Genomic DNA, 25,377 nt, shown 5'->3' on the forward strand with positions numbered 1-25,377 from the left:
TCACCCAGGATTTGTCATGGGAGGAAAACAAGAATAATACAATTATATGACTTCATTTGATGCATTCAATTGGTGCATTCTTTAGGGAATACTAGAATATCATTCTGCTGTCTTTTCTAGCCCATTACACTTGCAAGAAATAAGAATTTTACAGCCTACAGGCAAGACTCACCAGGTGTCTTAGCACTTTCACTCAAAAACCTGGTGCTACAAAAGTAGTGTGATGTGTTTGCTCCCCGTGGATGTAGTGCCATCTTCAGGCGCAAAAAATGAGATTCTCAGGGCATTGGTGCTCAGCTTCTTTTTATCTGAATCTTGAAACTGTATTCTCATGTGGTATCTATTTAGTCAGTGACCATTCTACAGCATTTTTAGGCTTATTAAACTGTCAGGTGATAAAACTGTTCAGACCACTTCCCAGACCGAGGATGGGTAACCACTTACCAACATTGTAAAAACTGTAGGATCATGTGTAACTACGTAAAATGCAGTAGATGTTAGTTAGATTGATTGTAAAAGTCATAGTAATAAAACCATTTTAAATTCTGTCACCATGTCCAGTGCAAAAATAAAGCCTGCTTTTAAATACTGCAGCTCTGCAAATATAGTTGGTTTCCACAAAATGACCTAGCTGCCACAAATACCAAATAGGTATAAGCAAAAAGCAGAATGTGAAAAATTATATTGGTCATGCCAATGCACTTTCTTTCATGTTTATTTTCACAATAATCTGTCTTGTTTTTTGAGCTAGTAGCTACTGCATAAATATCATCCTGTCAGCTTTCCTTAATTAACCAATGGGAACAGGGTCAAATAGATGAAGGTATAAATGCCATTTAGCTGTTTGGATAATATTCCCACCAGAAATGTAAATACGTGTGATCTGTGCTATTTTAATCTTTCAGCCCCAAGTACTCCTTCTCCTTTCCTAGTGTCTGTTTTTCCTGAGAAAGAATGATGCCTATGCATCCTCTAATCTCAGCTGCTCAAGAGTAAGCATTAGAAGCTCATGAATGACAAGGGGGAAGTACAGTTTACATTGCACTTCCCTTAAAGGCAGAAAGCAGGAAGCTGGGAAATGGTCCAGAAAATACTAGTAATTGGCTTACTTCCCTCTATATTACCTCTTTGACGGGATAGTTTCAGAGTTTCATATTCACTGTTGAATATGACCAAAGTCTCTTTTATCTTCCCTTGTGAGAGATGCAAGAAGACATTTCCACTTTCCCCAAGCAGCTCCTGAGGAATTGAAAAAATGAGAGCTGTCTTAGGCAAGAGTGCAAGGCAAGAGGACAGATACTCAACCTCTGTGCAGTAGTAGCAGAGAAGGCACACTTCAGTTCATATTCCTAACATATTACTTCAATAATAAAGCGGGATGTTAGGCATAGTGTGTGGATGGTTTAAGTGCAGTCCATGCAGAGACTCCATCTTGGGTACCAGGAACAATACAGCAGTATTGATCCAGTGTGTGGTCTAAGGTAATTTGCCTTTGCTTTTCAGCATGAGAAAATAAATCAGAAGGAATGCTGTGCTAATTCCATGAATGTTATGCTTCTAGTTCTGGAGCTAGATCAGGCAGGCTTAACACAGCTTAGTTTTCAGGACACTGCACTGCCCTACCTGAGCATTATCAGCACAAATTTCTCCCAGAACACATGGAGAGAATGCATTCCTCTCTCTCTTTTAGCTAGGAGGTGCTTGGCCTCAAATAGTTCATGGAACAAAAAAGTAAGAGCACTCTCCTTGTTCTTCTGTTAGCATATTTTGCCTCTAATTTGAATTTCCTATCATTACCCACCATGAATCACAGAATTATCATGATATTATTCAAGGACTTTCCATGATGTTAGGAGTTCTTCATGTGAAAATGAAGATTTTCTCAAACCCTTAGTGTTTGATTAGTCTGATCATGACTCAGGAAAGCTGAGATCCTGTTGCTTAAGCAGTCTGCCAGCACCTCCGGCCATGGGGACCCTTCACGGAGTGGTCTGCTAGATCGGAGTGCAGTTCAACTCATTTGCTCTGGGTCACATGCCAAAAGAGAGACCTCCTTATGGGTCTCCACACCTTAACCCACTGCCATTGACTGCTAGCACCCTTGAAGAATCCACATTAACAGTTTGCAGACAACACTCTTAATTAATAAAAAACAGTAGTGAGAACGTAAGGTTTTAGGGTTGCTGGTGACAGTATCTGACTGCAAAAATGTATTCAAAGCAATGTACAGACAAACTCTAATCCCCAGTGAGAGCTCGCTAGAGATAATCATTCAGCATGCATAGAGTACACTTCTTACCCCTAGGTGTCCATATGGAGGAGAAGAGAGGTTCAGCCTACCACCTAATCCCAGCAGTTACAATGGAGTCTTCTCTCCTTTCTTAATTCTTCTTTACATTTATGCAAAGCCTGAGTGACATTAGTCCTACATATTACTCAGTGAGGGGTGGTCATGCCTTGGAGGCAGTTAACATCAGTGTAGCATCTGACATAACCTTGGGATAGGGATATGTGTCAATCCAAGGAGGGTAATTCTGCCATAGCTGCTGATTCAATAGCAGGACATCTTCCTTTATCTCCCTAGGCTTCCAGCTGCTGTGTGGCTTACTAACTAAAAAGTACCACCAAGTACCCTCTTCTCCAAGGGTTTCAACAGAGCCCAGTTGCAGTGTCCCACTCCACTCCACTCCACTCCACTCCACTCCACTCCACTCCACTCCACTCCACTCCACTCCACTCCACTCCACTCCACTCCACTCCACTCCACTCCACTCTCCATTTAGTTCCCCCTAGATTGTACTGTGCATGGCAATCTGGGTGTGCTGACTATGTTCCATCCAGGGAGTAGCAACCATACTTCCCCTTATATTTTCCATACTGTTATCTTTAATTTTAGGTCAAGTCTTTTTTCCACAATCTCATTTTTGGCAACTGAACCCTCTCAGATCCAAAATTGTAGTTAACAGTTTTGCATCCAAAAAGGGAAGAGACACTTGTTAGGTGTGTTGAAAATGTAGCATTCTATCATTAGCAACAGTGGCATCATTAATGCCTTTCCCTGCTCTTAGATGATGTTGCCACCACCCCAGACATGACTCTGATAGCTTGATTTGAGCCATTAGCTCTTCACTCAAGAGTTCAGTTCTCTACTTCTTAGTCACGGATGTTCTTTACTCTGAAACTTTTGTTGTGGTTCATACATAATGATGGATGTATTGAAGAATCTTTTCTATAATTTCTTCTAAAATGAAGAGTTTGGTCCACAATTGGGCAAGGCAGATTTCATCACACATTTCCACATCAGAAATGAACAACAGCTGCCAGTGACTGAGCAACATTACTACCCATACAATGCGCCAAACTGATTACTCCACTTACCTACTTGATTCCTTTGATTAGTGCAGAAATCTCCACACCTTGACTCAAAAGAGTATTGTTCTTTATGAAGGTATTCTGCCCATATTGTATTGGTAGATTAAATGAGAACCTTAAGATTCCTAAGAAGAGAGCAACAACAAAATTTCTTATTCAAAAAAATAAAAGGAATGGATAAGGAAGATCAGAAGGGATATTTTATTAAGATCATCAATTCAGTTCCCAAATCTATTTGCTGTTGTCAGAATAAAATTTTTCTTGTTCCAGTGTGATGTAAAATGGAGTTGCAAGCTTGGTTTGGATTTTCAGCTGAAGAACCTTTTTATTTTTCCTGTTAAAACATTTAAATTCCAACAGTCAAACTAAATGCCAGAGGCCATTTCACATGTTTATAGAAAACAGTAAGTCAGAGTTATGCCACCAAATAGGGGAAGGATATTTTAAGAAAAGAGCATGTGAAATTTAAACAGCGAAATAAGTGTCAAGAAAACAGCTCAAAACAGGAAATAGATAGTTAGAATAAAAAGTTCAGGTATATTTCTTGCAAAACTTAATTGCTATTTAAAGTTTACTGATATTTCACCTCTAGAACAGGTTTCTTTCTTATTACCCAAATTAGAATAGGAGCTGAGAATTTATTTTAAAAGGCAACAATTCCTGAAGAATTTGTTTATGAAATCAGTTCTCTTTCAGAACTCTTTCTACTTGTAAAGAAATTTTAAAATACCGAATAAACTGTAGGCTAAACAGACTGTGTAACCTGAATAAAAACATTATTTCCTAAGTTTTGTCATGGAAAACAAAACTTAGCTACCTGGAAAAAAAGTCACATGAAATAATATTGTTAGACTATACAAAAGCAAGAGGTGACTGGTTTTCTCCTTCTTAGATAGGAATGGATACTGAGAAATTATGTGGACTTTGTAATAGATCAGGATACCAAATTTCAGATATAAATTGGACACCAAGAAAGATTAGAACAGGTTCATCAATTATTTATGTGACTGGGGTTTCTCAACAATGCCTGAGAATCTGACTTTCCAGTCTTCTACTGACTGTAATTAGATAAACAAAATCACATTGGGATCACAGTAGATTGTTTGTGTGTGTGATTGAGGAACAAAGAATAAGCTATGATTTCTGTGAGATGAATATGATACTGATCAAGTGTTTTCTAATTGAAATCAGTGTGAGGCCAAAAGTCACTCTAAGAACAAGGAGCAAAAGCCAGTAAAGTAATTTTGCACATGAATCTATGAAAGACTAGGCTGGAATTTGCAAACCTAGAAGTCCCAAACGAGATTCCTAGATATTCAATATTTTTCAAATAAGGGGTCTGATTTTTAAAATAATTTCCTCCTATATGACTCACACTAACACTGTAAGTCAAGCACTTGTAATAAGATGCCCATAGCTTGGGTTAAAGGCCTCAGATGTCTTAACTCCTAAGCACTCTTTCTGAATGCTGTCATTCACATCAATAACAGAATTTCTGTTGTGAAGGAACTGTATATATTTTCATGACAAACATCAGGATAACTAAAACATTCTCTAGAAATGTTAACTATTTTTATATTATTTTTTTTAATTTGTACATCATTCTTAAGGATGGTCAATTTTAAAATCTTTTTCTCTGTTAAATCTATAGTCTTATCAGATTTGTTTCAATTTTACTGCAAAGTGCATAGGTTTGCTTTAAACACTGGAGATTCTCATTGGCTTCTTTTGTCTGAAAGATGGATCAAAAACTGCTGTCACTGTATTGAACTACCTGGGAAGTTATTGGCCTCCAAGGCCAATGTGATTTAAGTGGGATTATTCTGATTTACTCTGTAAACATATCAAGTTTCTATTTAAAAGAACAGAGAACTACAGAAGATACCAATACACTCAGCTGATCAAACACTGAAAACAGCTGAGAGACTTTACCTTACTAAGGATTTAAAGGGATTTTGCCTAATGTAGAAGCATGGTACAGGAGAACTGTTCTCAATCTAGATTGCTACTCTACATTTTGTTCATTTTAATTCCAAAGGATGAATTAATATAAACAGGCTCAGCTAAGTTTTTGGTTTTTGTAAAGGTTTTTCTTCTCCTCTATTCCAACAGGCAGAAGAAGAGAGAGATGATATGGAGAGAGTCAAGCTGGATAATAAAAGAATTCTTTTCAACCTGTTGCCAGCCCATGTTGCCCAGCATTTTCTTATGTCTAATCCAAGAAATATGGTAAAGCAAGATAAAATTTATATACATGCTGTATGGGCCTGTGTTGCTTGGGCCACCTTACACTTGTATGTTTTCAATAACGGCTTGGAAAAAAACTTTGCTCATGTAAAAACAGTAGCTTTGTAAAAATTTGCATTCAAGAATTAGTTTGAGATTATTTCTTTTGCTGTATGGTCCTCCTTCTCTGAAGAATTTTAATAAAATCCAGACTAAGGGAAAGTTGTCATTCAATATCAACGTAACCAAGTACCTGCATGTAAATCACTTTTTCCATTTCCCAATCAATGTAGGATATTGGAATTTATCACAGTATTGCATGAGCTCAGTTTGGTTCTGAATGGTGAAGTGCATGAACTGCCAGACATTTATGTATTAACCACTCTAGTTCTGGAAAGTATGCTACCATTACCAAAACCATCTATTTAAAGTTAAAAACAGAGAATTTTACATGCTTAAGGAAAACTCAGATTAAAATAAAAGGCTGCAGTGACTCAATAAGTTGGTTCAAGAAGGCCTTATGAGAGTCCTTCTGGTCATCTGAAAGCCTTCAGCATTGGAGTAGCTGTAATATCCATTATACCATTATTGAGACTTTGGGTCAAAGTATTTGAACCACAGAAGAGTTACTTTGCTTTCTTTGGGTCATCCAAATTTTTAAGCAGAAACGTTACCATACAGAACAGCATTATATTATATTATATTATATTATATTATATTATATTATATTATATTATATTATATTATATTATATTATATTATATTATATTATATTATATTATATTACATTACATTACATTATATTATATTCCACAACACATAGAAAAACTTGAAGGAGTGAGGCCAGTTATGGACCACAGGATAAAATTGGTCCATCTCTTATTTTGCTTATTAAACAAGATTGAGAAAATATAATTATTTTTCTTGTACAATAAACGCTCTATAATTGTTAAAACTTTGTCCAAATTTTGGCTCACTGCTTCTATGTCTAAACAGAAAAAAAACCCCTCCGTTGTTTTAAATTGGATTAATACCTTAGGTGTTAATTTTATATTGTGGTCTTAAGTGAAGATACCTTTCAACATTATTTTAAGAAGTCAGGTTTTCTCTCTAGAAAAACTGATGTCCTTTGTCCTAGTAATGTAGTAATGATGTTTAATTTAGATTAATCTTTTTAAATAAACATTACATCTGCTTATGTACTACAGGACCTTTATTACCAGTCATATTCACAAGTGGGAGTGATGTTTGCTTCCATCCCAAATTTCAATGATTTCTACATCGAACTGGATGGCAATAATATGGGAGTGGAATGTTTACGCCTGTTAAATGAAATTATTGCTGATTTTGATGAGGTAAGGTCTAAACACTGTATTTTGGCCATACCAGTTCTATCAGATAACTATCAATGTGATTATCTGAAGTAAATCAGTGTATCTTCAACTGTTTACTAAAACAGTACTATAAACTTCCTATTTAATCATAGTTTGTGTCCACTGGTCTTCTCTAAAGTGCCAAATTTGTACTTTTAGGCACATGACTCTGATCTAAAATTTCTCTTATATAGGAAGAGTATCAAAAATGAAAGTTAATGACTTTTTTTCATTGACCTCAAAATGGGCAAGACTCAACTTATCAAATATGATATGGTTTAATGAATTTGCACATACTGTCTGATAACTATGGTTGTTTGTCTAAAATGTTATGTAATATTTAACAGTTTTATGTTTTAAACAAAGCTTATGGACAAAGAATATTATAAGGATATTGAAAAGATCAAGACAATTGGAAGTACTTATATGGCAGCTGTGGGACTCGTACCTACTTCAGGAACTAAGGTGAGAGGATTTTACATAACAGTCTTATATGAAGGAACCATTTTCCTTCAATTTCCAGAAAAACATCAGAAACACAACTAATTCTGTGCGATTACTGATAACTTTTATGACTTCTTTACATTTTGAACCTGAAATTCAAAGAACAGCTGGAGCCAGAAAGGAAAACTGCCACACTTGCTTATGTGGCTTCTCTTGTGATTTCATTGTCTGCAGCTTTGAATTCCCTGCAAGTTGGTGTATAAAATGCTCTAATAAAATGTTTTAAATCTAACTTTTAAACCTACCTTTAAACCTGGTATCTTAGATGTTCTTGTAAGATGCAGGAAAAGGTGTACACTCTAGGTGTAGTGAATTTCTGCAAAACTAGCAGAAGACTATTAAAATGCAGTTTTTATATATATTTTTAATATTGAAATCTGAATGTAACCTATAGCTAAAATAAACATCCTCTCCCAACCCCCATCATGGACAGGAACTTTGTGCTAGGTACAGTGCTGCACTGTACCTGGCCCCTCCAAATCAGCTCTTCTTTCTCTCCACCATTAGCATTCTATTTACCACTTTAATAACTCAGCAATAAAAAAAGTGGAAGTCATTTCAAACCCACTGTCTCTGTGTCACAGTTCTTCTGTATTCTTATGATTATCTCTTAGAGTATTATTCTTATCTTAAGTTACTATCTTATAACAGAGATTTCCTAGATTTCCAAGCAGCAACTGAAAAGTCAGAAAAACCTGTGAGCATCATATTATATGCATAGTATACAGAGCACTATGCATGTTAGTAATTACACTAATAAAACTAAATCATTAAAATTTTATAAAATTACTAATATAAGAAGAGTATGAAAATTAAAGCAATCCATTCACCTCATCTGCCTATAGTTTTCAGACATTTTTCCCTTGTTCTGATATGCATGTACATATGTTGTAGACATATGTTGAATACAATAGTGCATATGGTTTAGCACTGAAAAATAGCACAAAATAATACCAAAAAAAGCAAAAAAAAAAAAAAAAAAAAAAAAAAAAAAAAAACAGAAGATGCCCTGTGGACTTTTTAGCAACAGCTATCCCTGTTAAGTAAATAAAAAACAAGACCACATTTAAATAAATGGTTAGAATTATTTGGAGTATATTACACAACTAATCTTTTGGTCTGCAAAGTATTTCTGGCAGATGCCTTCCTTTGTATCATTCCTAGAAATCTATACATTACCCAAAAAAGAGGTATTTTTAAAAATATGTTTATCCTAAAATGTTTGACTCATGGGTTCTGAGACAGCTAAAAAACACTGATCTTTAGAATGTTTTCAGTGTGTGATCTGAGGCAAACAGGCAGTGGCATACTTTTGTGTCTGCTATAAATGCTCTTTGAACTATAATCCTCAAAACAAGTGTGCTATTGGGTAACTTTGGCATACGTTCCAAAACCTAAACATGTTTGTCTCTTGTATTTTATAGTTATTGAGTGAAGGGTCAACTGAGTTAGTCCAGTACTGAAGATACTGTTCTGAACTTATTATAGTAATGCATTTTAAATCACTGCAGAAAATCTTGTACAGAACTTTGTCTTCCTTTTAAATCTTGGGGAAGATATTGATTTTTTCTATATATGTAGAATTCATTTAAAATTCTGTATTGCATAAAAATTGTCTGTCATATGAAACAGACAATAATTTTTATTTAACTTAAGGTTTCAGCTCTTCTGTGATGTCTACTTACTGTTCATGTGATGCAAATTAATAGAAATTACTCACATCCTCTTGCCAGTTTCCCAGTAGTTCTTCATCATACACTTGTATATTAGAAATCTGATAATCTTGCCTTGCCTGTCATACACAGACAATCACAGCCAGCTTTACACAGTCCCTGGGCTATCCTATGGAGTCATATGGGCCTCTGGTCTGTCCTCTGGCAGGAGTGTTCCAGGTTCAACAGAAAATCTGGCACAGCCTCTGATTTTGAATCACTAATTTCACACTAGGATTTGGACATGAACAGAAAGCAGTGGATGGGGTTAATTGCGCTCTTAACTGAGAATATTTATGTACTTAAGAGCCCAGTACCCTGATGAAGTTAAATATTTAAATCCCATATTTTACTGGATTCCTGTTTCTGCACCTTGACTTCAGCAGGTGACTACAGTAAATGCTCATTGCCTCTATCACAGTGACTTTGCTGGGATGCTCTGAGCAGTCTTTCCAGTAACTACTCTGATATTTAAATAAATAATTATTTGTTCTATCAACAGGGCAGCACACAAACCAAACTCTTTGTAGATCTTTTGCACTATATGAATTCATTTTATTTCTTTTTCACCAGGATCCTGACTTCACCAGGGTCCTAACTTTGTGTTCTTCAGTGCAGGTTCGAGTTTGCCCTAATCCTATTGAGAGGTATCTGTCACCTGCAGTGCACTCAGTATTTCTCACCAGTCCTTTCTCCTGCAACCTTCAAGGGCATTGTAGGAAAACAGAACATTCATCAGACAACAAATAAATGGAAGAGAGGAAATAAAGATTAGAAATCAAATAAAACTCTGCACTGCTCACCCCCTACTCCAGACACTGAATATTTTATCCTTCTCTGTTGGAAATGTATCCATTAGCTCTTTAAGCTTAACTCTTGTTCTTCCATGTTTTGGTGATTCTGAAAAGAGTAGAACTAGCTAGTTCACAGTGAAAGAAGCAGAATGCCAGACATTCAGGCAAGTAAATAAAAATATCCTTCCCAAAAGTTGGGAGTGGCACAAGGATGACTTTCATAATTTTTTGTAAATTTCCTAGCCACATAAAGCAACCCTTTCAAACTGAGATGAATGAAGGAAATAGCAACCCGTTTCTCAGTTTTTTCAGCCATTGTTTAGTACTGCATTTATAAAATCCCACTATCATGGCAAAACTCAGCAAGCTTTCATCTCACGCCAGCTTGCACAGTCCTGTTGTGTAACACCCTACTGAAGCTGCCACTGACCCTGCATTTCTTTCACCATATCCTACCTTTAGCCCACTTTCACTTATCAAATTTGTTTAAAAATTCATATTTCTTATTCAAATAAGAGCAGAACATAAGAGCAGTCATACTGACTTGAGTCAAAGATTTATTCTGGTAATCTGTCTTTAACTAACCAAGGTTAGATCCTGGGGGAAGAGCATGCGATACAAAACAAATATGCAAACCTTTCTTTTCCACTTTCTAATAATATGCTGCTCAGATTTTTACTACTTTGTAGCAAATATTTCTTTCATGATCTTTAGAATTATGTTAGAAGCTTGCTAAGTTTTGAAATCTACAATATCCTCTGAAATTAGTTACACAGTTTAATAAGACTGAATTTGTAAAAATTATTTTCTTATGTTTGGGGTTTTATTTACAAGTTAATACCTCACCATTTCATTTGATCTCTGTTGGAGAAAAAACATTAGTTCATTTAGATGCATTTGATAACAGCTCCCTTCAACTTGCCTGGAAAAAAAAACACAGGGTTGTTCTGCACCTCACAGGATTAAACCTAACAGGAATTTTGTCAATGGGAACAATACACCCCATGGAAGCTGGGAGCTAGCACAATCCCCTAAGGAAGAAGAGGGCAGAAACTGTAGTTATTAATAATCATCAGGCAAAGTAGTTCTGTAAGAAAGCAGGTTATATTCCCTGCCACACTCAAAACAAACATCTGCAGCTCTCTAGCAACGGAACCACTTTACCATGGGAACTTTGCTTTCCATTCTTCCCAGAAATCAAAAGGAGAGAGAGAAGAACAAAAAAATAGCAGAAGAAAAAAATGCATGTGCTGCAGCTACCATCTAAAGTTTCCCTTCACAAACAAAAAAATTGGTTAGATTATTTTCCTAAGACATCTGTTTGAGCTTCTCATTATTTTTCACTTTAGTATTTAACCCGCATCTCAGTACTGTACAAATCTAATGTGCAACACTATTTTGTTTCTAGGCTAAAAAATCAATTTATTCCCATCTGAGTACACTGGCAGATTTTGCAATTGAGATGTTTGACGTTCTTGATGAAATCAACTATCAATCTTACAATGACTTTGTCCTACGAGTTGGTAAGTCACGCTTCTACAATTATCACACAAGCAGATCAGTTTTTGTTGGCTTTTCCTGTGCTGTCAATGAAGGATTACCTGTCCTGCACTCGTGATTAAAACTGAGAATTCTCCATTACTGAGAGAGTCACATCCATGTAAAAGGTCAGCAGTCTGGATGGTGTGCATTAGTATTAAGAATTGTAATTCCCTCCAATTCCAGTGTGCTTACTTAATCTATGCACCCCTAAAAGGAAAGTGCACCATTAATTTTATACAATATTATGAGTGCACCCAATCTTGTGGCTTACACTTGGAGGCTGAAACAATAGCTTGCCTCTGGGCAGAGCGACAATTGAATCTCCCCCAAGCACTGAAAAAATACTTAAACAAGCTTGTCCAGAGCCAAAGGGCTTTAGAGTTGTAAATTAACACTGCTGAGGGACACATTGCTAAGCTGCTGAAAATTGAGTCTTACTGTATTATGTTAAGTTGCATCTGCAAAAGCTTTGTTGGCATTAAAAGTGCAATGGGAGCTTTTTCTCCGCAAACACCAAATCACCTTAACTAGTCCTGTTTGCTCCAACAAATCCAATCCTCTGGTCTGCACAACACAACCCTTCCCATGCAATCCTTTACATGTTATGTCGTACCACTCATTTCTCTCAGCCTTCTTAGACATCAAGTTCCCTGCTTCCCTTTCTTCATGTATCCTGCTCCTCTCCAGCATTGCTTCTACTGCTGTTCTCATTTTATTGCATATTCTAACACTAATAGTTTTCTCCAGCCTCTTTCTCTATATATTTTCATGGCTGACTTGTGAGAATGAGCTGGGCTACAGGAAAACTGAGGTTGCTAGCAGCAGAAGATTGAAAAAGACCAAAGACATCAAAGGCAGCAACAGAAAGTTATATATCTTTGACCTCCTGTACATCCTAATAATTATAAACCCCAAATTCTCTTTGAACTCTGTTATAACTTGTCTATCCAGGTTCACAAAGGATCAAATATCTAACCCTCATTCTTCTGCATAAATTGTCTAGAAAAGCCCTTGCACAGAATCTCATGCAGGGTTCAGTATCTGCAACTCTTCAGAACACTCAGAAGAAACATCCTCTTTTATATTCCAAAGCAGATATTGAAATCAATCAGAAATGTAGAACTGAGCTCTGCAGTTTCCAAAAAAATATGCTTGAGCCATTTTCACATACTTTTGTCCTCTTCTACTGTCTCTGGGATCTGAGTTGTCTAGTACTAACAACCAACCTGACACACTTCCCTTACCCCAACCTTTGCGTATTCCAGACCATTATTTCTGTTCCACTTGGAGAATCTCCATTAAAACCTCAATTAAAAGGCTTTATATATGCAACTGCAGTGGAAGTTATAGGAAACAATTAAAGATCTTTAACAGTTTGCCCCATTTTCAGCTGTGCTACTACTGGTTAGTTCTTTTCTTTAAGCAAATATTGTATTTTTTAAACAATCCACAGAAGAATCATATTTTTATGTTGTCAATCAGATTTGTTACAAATTACACTTCTAATAAGATATCCCAAGGAATGTCTTTGTTGTGTTTCTAAGGCTTTTACAAATGCAGAAGTCCTTTTGCATTAATTAGTCATAGAATCATGAATATGCTAAGACATCATTGAGTACGTGAGGAAGCCATCAGGATCATCAAGCCCAACTCCTGGCCCTGCACAGGGCAGTCCAAAAGTCACACCATGTACCTAAGAGCATGGTCCAAATGCTTCTTGAATTCTCTCAAGCTTGTTGCTGTGATCATTTCTCTGGAGAGCTTGTTCCAGTGCTCAGTCCCCTTTTGGGTGAAAAACCTTTTCCTAACACCTAACCTAAACTTCCCTTGACTCTGCTTTATGATGTTAACATATATTACTGTATTATTAAAAAAAATGGTAAGACACTTAAGTCAAATCTGTTTTGCAGGATTCATGTTTCCTTGGGATAATATGCTGTAGTGAAAACCAAATTAATTTTTTAATTTTAGGTATTAATGTTGGGCCGGTAGTGGCGGGAGTCATTGGAGCCAGAAGACCACAGTATGATATTTGGGGGAACACTGTGAATGTTGCCAGCCGGATGGATAGTACTGGAGTGCAGGGAAAGATTCAGGTGAGTGCTTTCCAAGACAATTTTGCAAACTTTACATACTTCCTGTTTTATATGTGGTTACATTTTCAAGAATACTAAGAAAACGCAGCCTCTCTTTGTTCTTATGGAGAGGGCAACACTCTCCAGACGACTCACCATCAGAAATATAGTTGTTTTCTGTCTTACACACTTCACTCCTTAGAGACAATGAAATCCTCAAATAAATAATTTCCCATCAAAAGAAACAAGAGGTCACTGCTTCATTGCACACAGTTGAAGGTGAGCCTGGGAATGTTAACACTGCTGGTCTTTGTGCTGTAGAACTTTTGCCTAAATAAGACCAACAAGGAAAGGATCTATGCTCATTTTCATCTTAACACATTTTATGTAGCTCTAAAAATTGCTTGGATACTTTGGATTGGAGAGGTGAGGCAGACAGAGAACATTGTTGCTCTACTACTAGAACTTATGGTATTCCTCTCAAAAGCTCAGTGAACACCTGCAGTAATTTATCCAAAATATCTGTCTAATCTTCAGGGACCAAAAGGTCTTCTGCAATAAATTAACATCACTAGAACTGACACAGCTTACAATTTGGCTACATATTTCTGTTGGATGGAGCTTAATCTGTCTGTGTATTTATTTAACTCGAGACCAAAAATTCTGCTGCTCAGATTCCAGTTTTATCAGTGATCTTTACTTCTTAAAGAAAATTCTAAGCGAGCCTAAAGGCAGCTGTAGGTGATAATCCATTCTTTTATTCATATTTAATGACTAAGAAGTAAAAGGGAGAGGGGTGGGCAACTACATGAACAGAAAAAAGTAACGGTTTGTTGGTTTTTTTTCTGTCTTCAGGTGACAGAAGAAGTTCAGCGGATATTAAAAAGATGCAGTTATGAATTTGTGTGCAGGGGTAAAGTTAGTGTAAAGGGAAAAGGTGAAATGTTGACCTATTTCCTGGAAGGAAAGGCTGATGGAAATAATTCCCAAACACGGTCATTAAACTTAGAGCGGAAAATGTACCCTTATGGGAGAGCAAACATTCAGACAAAACTGGGCACCAGCTGTCCATCGGTGTCCTCAGTTGCTAGCTTTCCTGCAAAACCTGGTCTTGGAGCAGGTCAAGCATCTGCCACTCACACAAACCAAACACTGCATTATCTTCCTTCTGTGCCAGCTGTGAAGGAGGCATAGAACAAAGGAGATTTGGTTGTGTCACTTGCAGTGAACTTGGAGAGCAATGGTTGCCTGAATTTTTACTAAGAAGTCAGAGGTCATAGGCCATGTCATTAACCAAGGACCACTACAACCCAACCAAAGAGAACTTGGGGACTGTGTAATGAACTCTTGGGATGGAACATATAAGGGCTAGCAATTCTGTTATGAAAAGTCAAAATGAGATTTTCTGGAAATGAGGCATATTTTCTTGGCATTTTTAAACAGTAAGTGAAAAAGAATAGATAAATGTGCAAGCAATTATTTATGTGTGTGTGTATATACATGTTTTAATCCATATATGCACACATACAAACAGTTCTGTGTAGACTTAATATTTATAGAAATGAACATAAAAATATGTATTTATTTACATATCCACCTGCAGAGACATAGCAAAGAGATTTCTCTTTCTGTCATAGCCAGAATTGTTGGGCCTGGGATTAGCAAAGCTGCATTTAACCATGGAATGTGGAACACCGGAAGACTCTCCAGGGCTACTACAGTAAGACGTTGAGAAACGTGTTCCCAGTGTTTGAATTAATACAATGAGAACAGTGTTTATTGAGCTATTAATGGAGGATTAATGAAAACTGGATTCAGCTAATTACAGAACCCTACATAATTTTTTTTAGTTCTCTTTGCATGCTCTAAAAACTTACAAAAACTTACAAAAACTTTCAGTTAAACCATTACACTAGGATATAAAGTAGATAAATCACAGAGCTTAAAGTTTAGGCAAAAGAACAATATATATTCTTTCAATTAAAAAAAAAATACAAGCGTGGTAGAGCATAGAATTTGCTGCCTCTTTGTAGGTCATTTGACTCTGTGCAAGACAGAGGAGCCACCCTGCAAGCACGGCAATACGCTTCTGCAATATAGAAACAGTCCTGTATGTACAGTGCTGATTTTACTGAGGAGCAGAAGGATGGTATTATTTCAGACTTTTAGAAATAGCACAAGTCCTGTGGCTCAAGTCCAGGATTTACCATTCTAAACAGCTCAAGGAACAGTTGTGTACTGGCGGCAAACATGCTGCTGCTAGTTTTGTGACATTTGTATGTTTGGCAACATAGTTTTATATATTAATTGATTTTTAAATTTATGCCACAGTTTTATTACACCTTGATTCTATCCAGACTCATTCTTCAAAGCTGTACAATTATAGAAAGCTATAATTCTGAGAAACAAGCACAGTCAAACTTTGCCAAATGAGGAGCATTGGTAAATGTGCCAGGAGAGCGAGGCCTGCTCTTAATTTGCATAAAAAGGAAAATATTGTGGCTGCTTTTTTCTCTACTACTGCCCAAATCATATGGCTTATGGTTTCATACTGAAGTGATGAACTGGATGTAAAATGTAGAGTGCAACTCCATAGTCAAGGTGGGAGCAGTTGAAATCATCCTGCTGAGGGACATGTACTCCATGGACATGTGCCATTTTGTCCTGATGGGGATTCACAGGCTAACTAACCACCTCTGCTTCCCAAAAGAGAAGTAAAACTTTACGTTGCCTAAAAACATGCAAAACTAACTTTTAACAAGAGAAACAATCCACCCCCCTCCAAAAATAAACCAAGATCAAAAACCAACAACAACAGCTAAAGCCAAAAAAACCACCGACAAAAAACAACCCACAAAAGTAAAAACCTCACTCCAGAATGCAGAAGTTATACAGATTGTACAACAGAAAATTTTCATGTGCTAAGTTTCACACTTCCCTTTGGTGGCCTATTTTGTAGCAGATTTCAGTGGAAAGAAAGTTCTGAGAGAGTCCCCTCTTATCAGCTTTTGCTTTGGAGCAGTAATTTTTTGCATTAAAAGTATATACAGCATGTCGTCAATAGATGAAAATGGTTAAAGAAATGTTGCAGGAATTTCTGTTCTCCACTCAGGATACTGTGGGACTCCAGTGTTTTTCAGCAGAGTTTTAAATTAATTTTTATGTACACTGTCTGCTGGGTGCTTCATTACAAAGCTGCCAAAGTTAGTCTTATGATTAAAGTGACTGTAAAAACCTGAGAACTGCTTCTTAATTGTACTGTACAGGTAATATGCTCCCTGACTGAGCTGAAGAAAGTCACTGCATTTCTTTATCTCTCTAGGAGCTACCCAGTTCACAGATATTCTTCTAGAATAATTTATTTCTGGTTTTGAGAGTTTCAAATAATTTTAAAAATATACATACATGTAGAGAACACAGATTTAAAAGAAGAAATATTTACAAATAAACTGAGTAAGTAGTATTCATGTAAAGCACACTGCACAGTTATGTTCTCTAACAGGTTTGTAAGAACTAAATAATCACATGGGTAAGTCAAACATTTAACCAAGCTGGAAAGCATTATATGCAATAGCAATAATCATTCAGTTCCTCTCTCACAGAACCCATTCTACACAATTTTTGAATTCAATGATTTTGGCATAATTTCACTGAAAATAATGAAATAAAAGCATCTTCTAGATGATCCTAGAAGTAGGATCTGCATCCTGGTAGTATGTGAAAACATCGACCAAACAGACCCATTTGCCCATTTCAGTGAAATTACTTATTTGTTATTCTTTTTATTAGGCTCAAGATATAGGCATCTTGCCATTGTTCCTTTGATCTTTTACTGAGTGGACAGTGAGCACAAATGAATTGTCCCCTCTGCGGATATTTTTGTGACTGTTCTCTTTCCCAGACCATTCCCAGTCTGGTAATATCAGTGGAAGATCATGTAGCAAGGTAAATTTAGATTATTCATGTTAACATTTTAAATTATTAGCAGGTAATAATTAATTAGAATTGGCCCAAAGATATTCAAAGCCTAATCCTCTTTTCCAAATAAGGCATGTTACTTTTGTAAAAATCTTTTCCATGTTGAATGGAAAGGACCAGACAGGCACAGTCCAACATCAGCTTCTCATTCTGTGCTTTTGGAGAAGGTCTCTGCCTCCTAGAGCAGTTGAGTGGATCAGGATGGCTTCTTGGTACTGCAGGCAAGCTGGTGTGTATTTCCTAGCTTACAGAATCAATAATGGCATATTTGGAGTTGGTTTCCAGACTTTAAGTCATAGATTTAGAGAATGCTTTGGGTCGGAATGGACCTTAAAGGTCATCTAGTGCCAACCCTGTTGCCATAGGCAGGGACCATGAGCCTTCCAATAGGCCATGTTAACATCACTCTCATGAAGTTCATTACCATTAACATCATTATCCTGTCATTAATACAACATTTGTATTATGTTGTTGCTGGTTTTACCATGGGGAAAAGGATATATTACTTTGTAGTCCTGGACTGAGCAGTATAAATTTATGAAGAAAGTTCATCTAAGGCACAAATTAGTCAAATACAATGTAAAAATGATAGGCAGGATTCAGCAACCATTTCAACAATGAAAGCTAAGTGCCCATTGAAATCATGATATAATGAACTGTGCTCTTCTCTTTATGCTTTCCCTCCCTATTCATATAGTTTTTCCCCACTTTCCTGTTCTGTCCACATTTGTTTAATTTCAGCTCTTGTGTGACAGTTTTAAATGGCATATTTAATCTCTCAGCTCTTCTGTATTCTTTGACATGTTTAATAAGTTTTATACACGGAAAAAGGGAAAATAAACATGGAAGTAATACTTCTGAAAACCTCATAAATGCACATTTTCTGCCAGATTGTAAGCAAAATTTTTATTGGCAATTTTCCGAAGATGATATGTGGCCCACTCCAATATCCCTGAAAATCATCAGAAGGATTTCCCTGTATTTCTGTGGAATTTTTGTTGTGCTTCATGCAGTTGTATTTCTCATCTTGCATATATTAATTTTCTGGTGAAGCACTCTACCCTTTGCCTAGGTAACCTTGCTGTAGCCCCATCAAGGTCTCTGTCCCACAGAAACCAAAAGTCCCACGTGTTCATCTGAGGATAGTTACTTGTTGATTTGTGGGCAGAATAGCCTCCTGTACTTCTGTTCACTGTTTTGTGCAGCTGTTAGCTTGAAACAATTAACAGATACAAGCGCTAAAAAGCAGTGATGCCATTTTGGCATGTCAATGTCTGTCAATAGCAAGCACAATATTTCATGTCAGTTTGCATGCTTTCTCTTTCAGATAATAGTAATAATAGAAGTCTTTAATTCTTTATATAAACATATAAGTGTCAGAGATCTTTAGTCTTGAGAGTTAATTTCTAAAAAAGTAATTTCTAAGTATTCCTATACTACCTTTATCTTCAAGGGGTTTTAAAATTCATATTCTATGCTGAGATTGCAAACTGGCATTCCATTGGATTACTGGCTAGATATTTCCAAACATATTCCATTTACATTGACTAGAAATCTACTTTACCCAGCCTGTGAAATGCATATTTTTTTGTAGCTGCTTTGCCCTGTGGCTAGTGACACTCCATTATCTTCACTAAACAAGCACAAATTTTCCCTTGCTTTCCCTCGGTGAGAATGAGAGCCAAAAACTTCAGGTTTTTAGTGCTGAATCTGCATCCCCTTATGTATCCATAAGGCCTGCAGCAATCACCAGTTTAATTTGTTTGTAAAGGTCAGGAGTTGAGCTTCTGTAGGCCAAGTTCTGCCTTGGGTTCTAACAATGTCTCATGTCAATATTGAACTGAATATTTTACAGCACTGTAAACAAGAGTAGGTCATGCACCGAAATCTCTTTCACACTTTTGCCTGTAATTTATCTGTCAGGCAAAATAAAGTAGTTGGGTGTCACTAATTGAATGGAAACAGTATATGACCTGTGCCATTTCAGTGCTTTGAAGAGTCTGAATACATTAATAAGTAGCGTGAATAATTTTCCTGTGTTGGATTCCTGCTTGTAGCAGAAAGAATGCATTTTCTTTACATCACCAAGTCCAGATTCTGTATGTGTTCTGCCCAGGCAGGAGGACTATTTAGCCATAATATTATTTCAAGTTAGAGTTTTGTATTACAGTGAAAACCAACATTTTTTTAATTTGTGATAAACCTGTATTATAATGCCTTATTTTTAATCTTGTACAGTGTTAAACAAGCAACAGAAAACATTGGCCTTTCATGTATTATTCACTTTAAAAGATGTATTGTACTATGAAATTTTGTAAATAGTTTTAGCTGGAACAGGTAGTTGCATGTACACTTGTAAAAAAAGAAGAAAAAAGGCACACTTTTAACAAAAATTAATGATTTTTGTAAGAGGCATTTTACATATGCATGGAGATTATATATCCTTTTAAAATTGATGTATTTTTTGGTTTTCCTTGCAATCTACTGCATGCCATTCATGCCTGATTTCCGTAAAATAAAACAGTATGTTTCCTTAAATGTTTTTGACATATCACTCCTGGCACAGTTAAATCACTAGTTGCATGTGCATTCAGCTAACCAAAATGCAATCAGCAAATAAAGAAGAAAAATCACTTCATGATTGTGATCTGCCAACCTCAGTGTTTCAAGATCCATAACACAGCATATGAAAAGTGTTATCTCTAAGCTGTCTTCAAAAGGTACCTTCTGGACATTAGAAGCAATAAACTACTTTCTGTAATATAAAAAGTAAACCAATACTCTAGTTCAAAATCGTGTAGTATCTGACATTCAGTGGTTATTCTCTGATACTGCACTTGATGTATCAAGAAGGACTAGGTGTCAAATCCATCTCTGCTGTGTGCAGGTGCAACACTATGGAAGGCAAAGAAGGTGAATTTGGCCCATTCATGTTACCCAGAGTGTATTTCTAATGGGATAATAAGTTATTGTATATGAAAAGTACATAATTCAAATAGGTGGTTTTCCTGGATTCATACATACATATATATATATATATGTGTGTGTGTGTGTGTGCATATAGAAATATAAATATATACATACATATAAATTAATTTTGTTGCCTTATTTCTGTCAGATTTTTTTACTTATTTTTCAAATAGTTTATATTGCTAAGCAGAAAGTATTTAACAAAACTATTCAGAGAAACTTCATAGCATTTATCTGGTTTTGAGCCATCTGAGTTCTCTGCTAATTCCATGCTTCCAGAGATGCCTCCTTTAGGCATCACAGCCTAGCCCACACCTTGATGCTGATGTCAGCTAGTGACATTGAAATAAGAAATCAATTTCCAATCTTCTGTCTGATTTTTTCCCATAAAGCTGATGAACAAACTTAAAATTCTGAAGGAAAACTTAAAATTCTGAAAGTATTTTGCACACTTCCTTTTTAAAGTTGTCATATCCATGTCACAAAAACTCAGGATTACTTCTCAAATTACTTATATAATTGCTGTAAGGAGTATTTGAGGAGCATAACACTGGGTCTTGTGGCAAAGGGAAAAGGGTGTAGACTGTGAATACTTTCTGCTTTGGATAAGGATTTGCATTTTACAATTTGAGCTAGTGTTATAATAGAACTCAGAAATCTGTTAATTTTTTTGTTTAATCAGGTGACCGTAGGGTTAACTAAGCAGCACAGCTTCTGCAAGTACTTTTGAATTCCTAAGTTAAGAGGCAGGTTCATACAATATATCCTTGTTGCCTGCATAGAAAAACCACTACCTTGTACTGACGATTGTCTTCATTATAGTACTTAAGGGTTTCTAACAGTCATAAACTAGCTCATCTCAAATTCGGTGGGTTTTACATCTCAGTGTGGTGTAATTGTTGTGAATAATGACAATCTGGACACTTCTCCTGTACCCCACCCTGTTTATGATTGCCGCTTTCCAGAACTCTGTATAGGCAATTTTTAGATCATTGTTCATTTTAATCCCATCTGTCACTGAGTTCTCAGGCCAAATCTAAATCATTAATAAATATATTAAGGTAAATAATGGGAAAAGTACATATAAGGGAGTGGCTGCCTGTTGCTCTTTAATTCCTCTTCAAAATATCACACTGCTTGGGTGGCCTGATGTGATTTACAATCTGATTGGTGCAAGGATAAAAAGAAGGAAAGAAGGAAAAAAAATTGGGCAAAGTTAGCAAGAGTACAAAAAACCAAAAAAGTAGCCTATGAGATAGCAATTGCTGAAAGAAAAGGGTGAAAAGCCAATACTCTTCTGAAGTCAGCGGTAAAATTCAGTGACATGGAATAAGTCTGAAGTTTGACCTGGAAGTACTTAACCAGATTCATAGTGCTACAAAAATAAGGCTTGTGTTTAATTGCATGGTCAAATCAGTTTCTTAGGTTTTATGTCACATTTACAAAAATATTCAAGGTGTCCTGGTGAACCACTTCTAGAATTTCAAAAGGAATTATTAGAAGTAGTTGGGGGTTGTCACCTTTAATATCTATTTTTTGATCATTAGGAAGCACCTTGGAATTTGAATTAGCATTAGTGAACATAAATAGTGCAAGTCCTGAAAGGACTTGGTTTAGCTTGTGCCTTACTGCATGCTGGAGGATCTACTTCTTCATATTAGGATCCCCATTGTATGCCTTCTGTGGCATCCGACACGACACACCTGCATAAAACTGAAGGAAAGAAAAAGTGCTGCATCATTGTGAAGATTTTTTTATTAATTCCTTTCCTACTTGGGTTTACTACCAGTACAGATATGTGAATGCAAGGAGTGCTCCATTTGTTTGTGGAGGGAGGCCATACACAGGTATATGCAGGCCCAAGCTGAAGAAGAATAGGTTTCCTAGAAAGCTCAGCACATACAGTGAGCTGAATTCTGCAGAAAATATTTTCAGATATTTTGGGACTCCTACCAAAGCTAGCTGCTCTCCTCTACAAAACACCTTGTAACTGCACTATCAGATTTGCTAGATGTAGGCTAGCCTGCTGGTGGTAAAACAGCTAACAGAAGGTTCTTGCTGTGGGCTAAAGTGGGCTTTAATTACTGTGGTTATGCACACCATCATGTCTTACTTTCAAGTGCCTGACCTTCTGCTTTAATCCAAGACCTGTCTGTAGTGGCATCAGTTATGAAAACCTTCAGCTGGCACATTGAAGTTACTTAGGTGATTTCTCATGTCTTTTGCTCCTTAGTGCACATAGGTGCAAAGGTTGTCTGTTTCAGACAGATTTCACATGCCATTCAAGGAATATATCAAGAATTTTCAGTGAAATGTAAATGAAAAATAATTATCTGTTCCATCAAAATTGCTTCATGATAATTATATTTTTACTTGCTACAGTAGAGATTCTTCTTCACTTAGAATTTCTGCTTTCTTTACAGTAACATTACTAAGGCTCAATAAGGAAAAACAAAGAAGAAAAGAGCAAGTTATTGCATAACTTGCTCCCATTTGCAAGCATAATTGTCTGTACAAAACTGAACTTAGAGCAAACAGAGAGTTTCTTTTCTGCATTCAAACTCCTGGTTGTTACAGAGAAGTAGCTTTGAAAAATACTAGAGAATACAGTAAGAATGAAAGCAATCCTTACTTGTTTAAAAACTAGAATCCAAGAACAGCTGCCTTTTCTAGTACAATTAACTCAATACAGAGAATCTTAGAACAGTGATATTATTTTCTTTGAAATTCTGACAGAGGTTAAATTCTGACACACATTTCACAGTTTCAAGCAGATTCAGTCAAATTTGACCCATCTCTTAAAAGGCCTGTCTTTAAAACTTGCGTGGCAAGTAACATCTGTGTGAATTGTATCCTGCTGGTAAGTCCTTGTACTCTCTGCTGTCTGGAGGTTAACTTCTGCCCTGCTGGCATATGTACATAGGCTCTGCTTGGAAATAAGATGCTCAGCATTTCCCCAGTCTGTTAATTGAAAAGATGTAGAAGTGTTTTATAATTAATGTTCAGCAGCCTAAGGTAGGAAGCAAAAGACTACACAGGGCTTGTGTTCTATAAACAAAATTAGTCTGCCTACACATAATGACAGAGTCCATTATAGCCTTATTCATAATTTTAAGCATCCTAGAAATATTTAAATGTAATAAATATCATAGCAATAAGAGGAGATGAAGCTAGACATTCCTGCCTGCCTCTTAACACCACATAAGTCTTCTTTGCATGTAAAATATGACCTACAGCTCATAAAATAGTGCTTCTTCAGAAACTGGTACCCATTCTACCCTTAACTCACCCTCAGTTGTTCAATGCCATTATATTTTTGTAGAGGTGTTTACTGTACACTCAGGCCAGCCTTACCATCTCCCCCTGCAGGTACCCGGTCACATAGTTGTCAAACTTCTTTTTCAAAAAGAAAATACATTTTCAGAAAATTGATTTTTTTTATACATAATAGATGTTTAGGGGATTTAAATACATAATACATAATCTCGTTAGGAAGCAGTACATGTGACAACAAACCTGAAAGGGCATATAAACATACTCTGTGGTGGGAATGCAGGCCCCAGCAGCTGGCAGCAAGCTGGGCAATAAGGCTTCAATGTGCCATCGGCAAACAGGGCAGCATCTCTGCTCAAGGGCCTGAAGAAGAGACACAGTTAAGAAAGAGTGGTGTAGAATTCATGTTCCCTAGTAGTTTACCAAGAACATGCAAACCCATTTCAAGAGCAGTCATGTTGTCTGTGTCTGGAAACCAGTCTTTACTAAAATATTAGAGGAAAGATACAGGCTTAGAGTACTATTAGGTTGGTTGAATTGGAACATACAGTAAGAAGACTGTGAAAGAGCAATCTTAATCTACTTAATCTGCAGATGTTTGCAGCAAATTCTGCCCTGCTTCTGGACTAACTTGAATATTTACTTAGACTTAGTGGAAAAAAGCATTACTTGCATCAGGTAGACATATGGTAAAACCAAGGTATTCTCTGTATTTATTGTTCTAAAAGTTTTCAGTGGAATTTTTAGGTTTTTTTACAACACAGTAAAATTAATGAAAATATGAACTTCAACAATTATTGAATTTTTTGATCAAGCCTTATTCTACTGTCTATTCCTCTGCCATGTCAGATGGGGTGTTTCCAGTGACTTCAAATGGACCAGGAGGAAGCCTACTTTATCACAAAAGAAACATCTACATAGGTAAAATGGGTAGTCCTAACTTTAAGGAGTGAACAAGTCAAGATGTCATTATTCCAACTTCTATAGCCCACTGAACCTATAAATAATCTTTTGATCTTTAAAGCTATACACTATATATATATGTATATGTATATACATACTACAATACAATAACTTAACACTGGGTAACTTCTAATGATAAATTTTCATTAATAATACGGGTCTATTTTTATGTAAATATATTATTGTAGAGTATCTTCCAGTCTTTTTCAGGATTGTTAAATTGAGAAGAGCAATTGAATATTTGTCCTATTTTTATGTTAAAAAGTGAATGGACTGAAATGTTAAATGTGAATGTAAATTTCTTATTGCAACTTTTATACTGAGTGTTTGCACTATTATAATTTCTGGAATCAAATTAAAAATAAAGGAAAAAATTGCTTGAATAAACAGCTGTATGAGATTGTTGTTTTGGTTTCAGTTTGGCTTTGGGGCAGGAGGTTGTTTGGGATTTTTTCTGTTTGTTTTTAAATCAAGTTGTATTCATTATTATATAACAAGCTGCCTCTCAGGTGGTCCAGCTACAGCTTCTCAGTCAGGCTATGAACATGCCTCTAGAAATGCTGCAAATCTGCTTTCAGAATTGCTTGGAACTAAA

The 25,377-nt window shown here is 36.2% G+C and overlaps 1 protein-coding gene across 2 annotated transcripts in view; it reads left to right on the forward strand.

Annotated features, from left to right (window-relative positions):
- Window positions 1-25,159, forward strand: part of ADCY1 (adenylate cyclase 1) — a 160,156-nt gene extending 134,997 nt beyond the window's left edge. Inside the window, exons 15-20 of one of the 2 annotated variants that reach the window (XM_063158793.1) lie at window positions 5,485-5,601; window positions 6,807-6,953; window positions 7,338-7,436; window positions 11,390-11,504; window positions 13,495-13,619; window positions 14,454-25,159. In XM_063158793.1, the coding sequence (XP_063014863.1) occupies window positions 5,485-5,601; window positions 6,807-6,953; window positions 7,338-7,436; window positions 11,390-11,504; window positions 13,495-13,619; window positions 14,454-14,792 (942 nt within the window). In that variant the 3' untranslated portion in view covers window positions 14,793-25,159. Of the gene's footprint in view, window positions 1-5,484; window positions 5,602-6,806; window positions 6,954-7,318; window positions 7,437-11,389; window positions 11,505-13,494; window positions 13,620-14,453 lie in introns of those variants that run through there. The other variant, XR_010028070.1, reaches the window with a different exon arrangement.
- Window positions 25,160-25,377: the final 218 nt, after the last annotated feature.

This window comes from Melospiza melodia, chromosome 1 (assembly GCF_035770615.1).
Source record: "Melospiza melodia melodia isolate bMelMel2 chromosome 1, bMelMel2.pri, whole genome shotgun sequence".
Taxonomy (NCBI): domain Eukaryota; kingdom Metazoa; phylum Chordata; class Aves; order Passeriformes; family Passerellidae; genus Melospiza; species Melospiza melodia.